At 34.8% G+C, this 8,604-nt stretch overlaps 1 protein-coding gene and 1 pseudogene across 2 annotated transcripts; both read left to right on the forward strand.

Annotated features, from left to right (window-relative positions):
* Positions 1 to 1,383: 1,383 nt before the first annotated feature.
* Positions 1,384 to 3,191, forward strand: LOC142534435 (riboflavin synthase-like; annotated as a pseudogene).
* Positions 3,192 to 5,518: 2,327 nt separating this feature from the next.
* LOC142534441 (photosynthetic NDH subunit of lumenal location 4, chloroplastic-like) lies at positions 5,519 to 8,588 on the forward strand. 2 transcript variants are annotated; one of them, XM_075641316.1, is made up of 6 exons: positions 5,519 to 5,972; positions 6,364 to 6,456; positions 7,411 to 7,471; positions 7,560 to 7,628; positions 8,265 to 8,359; positions 8,460 to 8,588. In XM_075641316.1, exons 1-5 carry the CDS (start codon positions 5,679 to 5,681, stop codon positions 8,342 to 8,344), a joined length of 597 nt encoding a protein of 198 aa, XP_075497431.1. In that variant the 5' UTR covers positions 5,519 to 5,678; the 3' UTR covers positions 8,345 to 8,359; positions 8,460 to 8,588. The 2 variants fall into 2 exon arrangements, with proteins under 2 accessions (XP_075497431.1, XP_075497430.1); XM_075641315.1 differs by lacking the exon at positions 8,460 to 8,588 and having other exon boundaries at positions 5,520 to 5,972; positions 8,265 to 8,410.
* The last annotated feature ends 16 nt before the right edge of the window (positions 8,589 to 8,604 follow it).

Consider the following 8,604-nt stretch of genomic DNA (forward strand, 5'->3'; position numbering starts at 1 on the left):
ATGATTTTTGAATCTTAAATTTACTTAAATAATTGGATTAATTAAGTAAATAATGGATTAGAAAGATAATTAGAATTTATGATTCTAATGGCATGCAATTTTGATAAAGTTTGTTCGATGATTTTGAATAGAATTCAATGCAATACTTTCGGATCTTCGAAGCTTTTAAAAAGGCAGGAGAAAGTCCAAAATTCTCTGGGCAATATTTTGTTCTCAAAGGGTTTTGAACCAAATTGTGTTTTATCTCTACGAAAAATATTTTCTAATTTTCTAGTGCAAATTAGAAGAGGAACAAATAATCCGGTCGTGGACCTAATTCGAAGATCGAAGAAAGTTCGTAGGAATTTTCATCAAGAGCTATCTCCGCTAAACCCGGAATAGTTGGAGCCATGTGATTAATTCACCAAAGGTATGAAATTTTAACATCCTATGAATGTTTATGATAAAATCATACGAGCGTCCAAAGCAAAACATATTTTGATTGTCAAAATAAATAAATTTTTAAAACTTCCGCTGCGTTTGGGCGTGTAGAAAACCTAGATCCAACATGAATAAATCATCAATCTTCATGGTGCTCTTGCATCAGTTTCGTTGCATTGTATTCGTGATCACGATAGACGGATTTTGCGAGTATATGGATCAACCTAGATTTATGATATGATTGTGAAGGGGGTATGTTTGCTGGGCATCGTATTCCCTTGATTGCGTATTTGCTAGGCCTTGCATTATCTGTGCGGGAGTATTAGCTAGGCATTGCTTCTGAAGTCCCTCAGTGTCCCCGATTCTCAAGCCTGAGCCTTTCGTATGAATGATTTTGGCCTGTTTCTGTATTTTTCCATTTGAATATAGAAAATCATATTGAGATCTTTTGGGATTCGTCCCTCCTCTATCTCTGTCTCTGTCTCCCCATATAAAAGAACGCGAGTTTCGAGTAGAGATTGTGTCACGGATTTACAACCGTGAGACGAGTTGACCCGATTCATAAATATCATGAAAATTAAAATTTTTAACATAAAAAGTAATATTTTCACAAGTTATGTCAGATCGGATATATCTCACAAAATTGATTTTTAATATCGTTTCTTATGAGTTTTATGTTCGAATACAAAGCAGTTGAAATGGTTACCGAGTCGAATGATAATTATAAGGAAAAAATGATTTGAGAATCCGAAACTGTTATCTATTTATGTATACTAAACAATTTATGTATACTAAGTAAATCTCGAGGAATAGACGTCAAATTTATATTTTTTATTTACAATAAAAAAATAATAATATTTGAACATAAAATAAGATAAATTTTTTTGAGAAATCAGATCATAGACTTTTTCAAAAATTGACTCGACATGTTCTCTCAGTTTTTGAAATGTCCGAGATAAGGCAATGGACCGGTAATTCGTTCATTATTTGTATAATTGACCCACACACTTGCTGATTCATTTTCAGCTCACTCTCACCAAACTTCCCTAAATTCTGCCCCCGTCATAAATCTTCGCCCAAACAAAATATTCCTCATTTTTATTTTTCACTTTGATTTTCGCTTTTAGCGATCAATTTCAGCAGGGAAGCAAACGAAGTATGATGAAATCAGGCATTTACGCAGCCTCTGTCGTTGCTGCTTCTGCAACCGCCATCTCCACTTCTTCCTGCAAAATTCACCTTCCTCGTGAGGTAGCTGGATTTTAGTTGTATTTTCGCACGAATTTTCAGGATGCACATATTTATTTCGAAAGAAAACATGGGTTCTGTCCGGTAACCCGCAGTTCATTTACATTGGAGGAATAAATTGGTTTTCGAATTTAGTGTTTTTTTTAAGTATTATCTAATGGGTTTCGTCTGATCTTAATTAATGTCTTGTTAATTGCCAAGTAGTTTCGAGCTATACTGAGATTTGGATTTAAATGGGCTTCATAACTTCTATTAATCCTTAGGATCGTTTCCAAAAAATGAGAATTAACTAGAATTCAGCAACGCTGGGCGGACGCCCAGATTTGATGGGGTGGAGAATTGTGATTATGAGCTCTGGTCGCTGCTCACAGAAGTGTTATTTCTTAAATAGGAGTAGTAAACGTAAAACTTTATCTAATTTATTGTGTGACTCGTCGGTTAGGAAAACAAATTGTGATGATATTGACAAATTATTAAGTATTATGTAACTGTTTTATCAAAAAATATACAATTTTCGTGTATGCTTTATGACTAATCTTTTTTCCTCTGCAGCTCCAACGCAAGCTCTCCTTTCATTCTTCTCTGAGGCTTTCCCCTCCCCCACTTTCATCCATATTTATGAAACCCTTAAACCCCAGCAGCCCAATTTCGCTCCAACCAGATTCAATCCCTTTTCACAGGAATAGTGAAGAAATTGGAAAAAGTTGAGCAACTGGGTTTTGACAACAACAACAGCTTTACGATGGAAGATCCTGGCAAAAACATTCTTGAGGATGTCCACTTGGTAGACAGCATCTCAGTCAATGGCACTTGGCTTGACTGTTACAGAATTCGACACCGTGTCATCTGAATTCTCGGTCGGATTGTCCCCGGAAACGTTAAGAAAGACTTCTTTGGGTGAATTGGAAAGTGGGTCTTTGGTAAATCTTGAGAGGGCTCTGAGTCCTAGTAGCAGAATGGGGGGTCATTTTGTGCAGGGACACGTAGATGGTACCGGGGAAATCGTGGAAAAGGTGGCGGAAGGGGACTCTTTGTGGGTGAAAGTGAAGGTTACAAATGAGTTGTTGAAGTACATTGTGCCTAAGGGATTCATTGCTGTAGATGGGACTAGCTTGACTGTGGTTGATGTGTTCGATAATGAAGGTTGCTTCAATTTCATGCTTGTGGCATACACTCAACAGAAGTTGTGATCCCTTTGAAGGAAGTGGTCAGAAGGTGAATTTGGAGGTGGCTATATTGGGGAAATATGTTGAGAGGCTACTCAGTAGCGGGTTTGTTGATTCTATTAAATCTTCATAAGTTACAAGGTAAACGCATTTTCGGCTATCCATGTTTCATTTGTTGATGAGATGATGTGATATCCGTGGGTTTTGATAATATTTGTTTTTCACTTATCATTAATCTTTTTGGCATGTTTGTGGGGGTACGACACATTGAAAATATTGGATGTATATTATTGAACTTTGATTTAGATTCGAGAACATATGGTGTTCACTTGAGATTGAAGTTTCAAAAAGTCATCTAGATGAAAGTGCTGGGAAAATCGTGGAAATTGTAGTGGAATGGGACTCTTCTGGTTGAAACTGAAGGTACAACTTACAACTGAGTTGTTGAAATACATTGTGATTATTGATTAATAGTGTATGCTATCTATGCATATTTCGTGCTTAGCTTAAGAGCAGATGAAAACACTGAAACTATACTGCTTTTCTCGAGCGCACTAACAGGGATAAAATGTTACAACTGCAATCCCCTTCCCTCTTGGACATTCTGTAGAACAAGGAGTTTTAACCATTTTTATGCACACTTGCCAAAGTTTGCTAGCGTAACAGCTACTAATCTATGCCTCAAATTTTGGTATGATCACATCAGTGAAGGAGAGTTTAGAATTTTGGAAAGCTGATGTGTTAAAATCATGTTTGTAAATGTTTGTTAGGAAGCCTTTGATGTTATTCCATTTTATAAAAGAAATAAATCAGACATTTAAAGTGAGGCCCTTGAAGGGGTAGTGTGGTAGAATTTAAATTATGAAAAAAAAACGTTGGTATATAGCCAACCATATTTGGAACAAACTATTGAACAACCATATTAGTATATTAGGTGAAAATAATGACTCTCATCTTTGTAATTATGCTTGAATTCACTGTCCCTAGATTTAAGAAGTGTTTAAAAAGAGTTTTGAGCCTTTAAAGAGCACCAAAGTGAGGGCTTCAGTTGCGATGTTCATCAAAGGGGGTCAGCCTTGGCTTATATTGGGCTATGTAGGCTGAGTCTGGTTGCGACTTGTGCTAACTACGCGCCTTGCTGGCTTTCAATAATGATGATCAAGTCCATACATAAGATGTGGATCCCCACTTCCATGGGGATGGTCTACAGGATTCATAACTACTCCTCTTACTACAGGACGCTTACTCAGCCAACGCTTGAATCCGACTCTACCCAAACTTTTTTGAAGTTTCATAGAAAATCGAATGGTTAGTGGGTAGCATCATCGAATTTTCTTAAATGAACTGTGGCCTGAATCTTGATAGGTAGCAATATGTAATTTAGGTTTTATTTTAAACAAAGGGTGTTTCAAAGTATGAGTTCTTGCAATGAAGACGAAGCACTGATTTATTACCAACGGTGACGGTTCTTTTAAGAACTTATTGTAATGTTTGCATAGTTAAAAAAACAATTATGGATTTTTAAATGAAATTTTGTAAATTTATAAAAAAGAAAAGTTCATAGTCATTTTTTAAACATTAGCGCATCGTTTGTGGTTTCCATTTTACCTCTTTCTTGTTGGTATCTCCTCGATTTTATGAGAATTTGCAGTCAACGAATCCTCGACCTTTTGGACAAGTTTGCAAATTCTCAATTGTAGTGATAATTTATTAGTATATGTTAAAGTCTTAATTATTATTAAATTTATACTTCAATTTCATGATATATAATTATTTTTCCTTGATACTTAATATATTTATAATTTATAATTATTTGAATTAATATTTACTTTACCAAAAAAATTGAATGCTCGAAATTGTATAAAATTTTAAAGTTCTAATAAACGTTAATCATTACAATGGCCCACTATTACTATTAATTAAAATTATAAATCCACCAAATAAAGATTAGCAGGCGAATGTGAGAAAAAAATTGGAATTATCGTAGTAGATAATGAATAAATAAGAATTATTTGGTTTTATTGAGTAGATGGTGAATAAATAAAAATTGTTTGGTTTGATTGATTAAAAATTATATTTTTAATAATTAAATTAAATGGATAAAGTAAATATATTAAGTGTAATATTGTCTTCTTTGTTTCTTTTTGAATAATTTCAAATAAATGTATGATAGGATTGGATAAAAACTAGGTTAGTAATCTTATTCTCAACCTCAATAAATTGAGAAGTCGTGATGGTGTGTAATAGACATCATCAATAATGCAATTAATAATATAAATTAGAATCTAAGTTTCTATGTATTTCTATCTTAGTGGTGAGTTTTTAACAATTGTAAAATATTTAATCAGTTGTAATTCTTCGTTGAGACGAGTCCACTTTATTTATATTTACAGTGAAAAAAATGTTTTTAATATTAAAAATAATATATTTTCATAATTCAGGTCATAAAATATGTTTTACAAAATTGATCAGTGAGACGATCTCATAAAATTTTTGTGAATATAATACAAATCAATTTGATTTATACATGTAATAAAAATATTATTTTTTTAATATAAAAAATAATATTTTTTCGACGCGTGAAATTATTACATAGAGTTAGTTGTCTCACAAGATATTTCACAGGAATTTATGTTAATATTTAAGCTTGGTGAACACAATTAACATGTGCGATATTCCCCTTATCGCTCTACTTATTTGAGTCGCCGTAAGAAACGATCGTATGCAAGAACGTAAAGCTTTCGGAAAAGATACATTATCCATTGAATTCCATACAGCCCACAAGTTCCAGATAACAAGGAAAATTCTCCCGATTTCCAGTTCCTGCTCCACAGTAGTGTAGGCATGGCGGTAGCCGCCTCCCAGTTAACAATCTTGGCTCCAAAACTTCGGCCCTTCCGAGCTTTAAAACCCACCGCTTCAGCCTCTACCGTAACTAACTTGAAGAAGCAAGTAATGGGATTCGCCGCCGGGCTGTTGGCTGCTACCACCCCTTTGGAGGCTGATGCCACCAGGATTCAGTACTTCGCCACTGTTTCTGAGCCTTCTTGTGAGCTCAATTTCGTGCGTTCCGGGCTCGGTTACTGCGATGTGGCTGTTGGGTCCGGAGAGGAGGTTCCTTTTGCGGAGCTTATTAATGTGAGTTAGTTTTCATCATGTCATTCTCTGGATTGTTACATACTGACACAGAGGAAAGTCCTAATGAGTTCCATGATTGTATTATAATGAACAAAGCAGAGCATTTTAGTTAATGGTGATTGTTTGATGACTAATTTTTACATGCCTCTTTCGAGTGTCGTTGGTTTCAACATATCTTCCCCAGATAAAAAAAAAAACCAGTCAGAGACTGGAACTGGATTAACAAGTAAGGCAAAACTGGATGTGGTGGACAGATGAATGGAAAAATGCTTATTATGTTATATGTACCTTACCTGGTTAGAATGTTATTTGAAAATTTTGCCATTAAGTTGCTAACTTGTTTATATATATATATATATATATATATATATATATATTTTGGCTTATGCAGATCCACTACACTGCAAGATTTGCAGATGATATAGTATTTGACAGTACTTATAAACGTGGCAGACCCCTTACTATGCGTCTTGGCATGGGCAAGGTGATTTTTGCTTTCTCACTATTGTTTTATTTGCAATTGATGTACCGACTTGTATGAATCGTTATGCGAAAAACAATATGGAGTAGGTGAGAAGAGCAGATCAGATGTAGAAATGTTAGTTCAAGAGATTTGATCCACTGTTATCTTCATACATTTAAATTCTTTGAGTTATTCACGAGTACAAGAGAGGAAGATGATCTAGAGCACAAGTTGGAGGTCATGAAACTTCAAAACAATATAGAAGTTATATTTTAGGTCGAGTTATATCGACAAGCTTACGGACTATGTCATGTTTCCAAGTCTCGACAGTTGTTTTGGTGCGTAACAAGTGTTGAACTGAGCTTGGGTCTAACTTTTTCTGATCGATTAAATGTGCTCATCATACTGATATGATACCCCCTTCATGAAATAATTTCACTATGTCAAATCCAATTTCAAATCAGGATAGAGGACGGTATGAGTCCGCACAGTAGAAAGTAATTAGAGGCTAGGTTAACTCTTGTGACCAAGTTTTTCAGAACTTTAGAGGTGATTCAAGTTTGCGTATAGGGGTGAAATATTGGATGATACGATGAGCTAGTTATTTTAATTGATATCTCAAAGTTTGAATTGAAAAAAATATATTATTTGCTGATTAAGATTAAGATGTGTCATTCACAAAATGAGCTATGTTGGATGCTTAAGGATGTGATAACCACCAATAGTTCTTGTATCCTTGGAAATGTGCAGAGCTATTATCTTTCTCAAAATGGATGTTGATCCTCAACAGAGATTTGTCAGTTTTTATCAGATTCATAATGGTAAAGTTGCAGCTCAAAGAGAGAAAAAATAATGATTGAGACCATGATTGACTAGCTCCAATTGAGATTGTAATATGCCTGCTTAATGCAAAGTACTACTGCATATTGATCTGATGCATGTCTTCATCAGTGTGTCATTGTTTTCTCCGTCCAGGTCATTAAAGGATTGGATCAGGGCATCTTGGGAGGTGGAGGCGTGCCGCCAATGCATGTTGGTAAGATGCTGATAGATTATAAGCCTTTCTACCAACTTCTTCAACAGGGTGTTCTATTGGATTTTCCTTTTTGGAATTTTTCACTCAGGTGGAAAACGGAAACTTTACATCCCTCCTCATTTAGCATATGGACCTGAACCAGCGGGCTGCTTTTCAGGTGCGAATAAATAGTTGTTTGTCTGCTGGAAGCATTATTTGTGTTACTGAAATGCATTTGAAGTTGGACATTAGGATAACTACTTGTTCCAAATGTTAGGATGAATAGTAATTAGCTCTCCTTGACCACAAGTTATAACTGTTTCCTTTTCAAATCACCTTAAAGACATGATTGAAGGACTTCTCTGAAATAACGTTGGCATGTGAATATTTCAAAATCCTCTCGGCACCATTTAGTGAGAAGGATAAGACTTAGCGTCTTTGTCTCATCCCTCGTTCGACTCAAATTTTTACAATATGTGGAGTTCATAATAATTATATTATCTATATTTTCAGTTTATTTATCCCCATAGCATAGATCCTTATAATCTCATCCCATGATTCAAACGGTGGTGCCTTTTAGGGAAACATGTTTTCATTAGATCGATATCAGAATCCTACTATCAGTTTCAATGGTCCTGGACATATTAATTGGACATGAGCATCTTGCTAAAATAACACTTGACTTGGGATTGCACACTTTGATGTTTACATATGCTCTTTCATGCATGGTAACTCAAACATAAAAAGGCACGGGTCCGCTTGTTTTTCGTTGCTGTTATCTATAATTTCTTGAGGTCTTTTGTTCATGATGCAGGGGACTGCAACATACCTGGAAATGCTACACTTGTATACAACGTCAATTTTGTCGAAATTTACAAGGGAAACCGGAAATGAAGAGCTGAAAATTTAATGTAAACACTGTAAAGGAACCTAAGCATACAATGGAGTGAGTTCCATACCGATGGATCACAGAAAAAATTTTGGTTCCCTAATATCTTATAGTGATGTTATGTACATCAATTTTTATACTCATCTCTAAGATGGCCAAACTACCTAGTAAAAATCAAACAATTATAATCCATTTTTCTGGAAGTCATTTTGTAGCAAAAAAAAAATACATTTAAGTGAAATGTATATTTTTTCTTTTTACTAAG

Source organism: Primulina tabacum, unplaced genomic scaffold, assembly GCF_025594145.1.
Source record: "Primulina tabacum isolate GXHZ01 unplaced genomic scaffold, ASM2559414v2 Contig511, whole genome shotgun sequence".
In the NCBI taxonomy this organism is placed as follows: domain Eukaryota; kingdom Viridiplantae; phylum Streptophyta; class Magnoliopsida; order Lamiales; family Gesneriaceae; genus Primulina; species Primulina tabacum.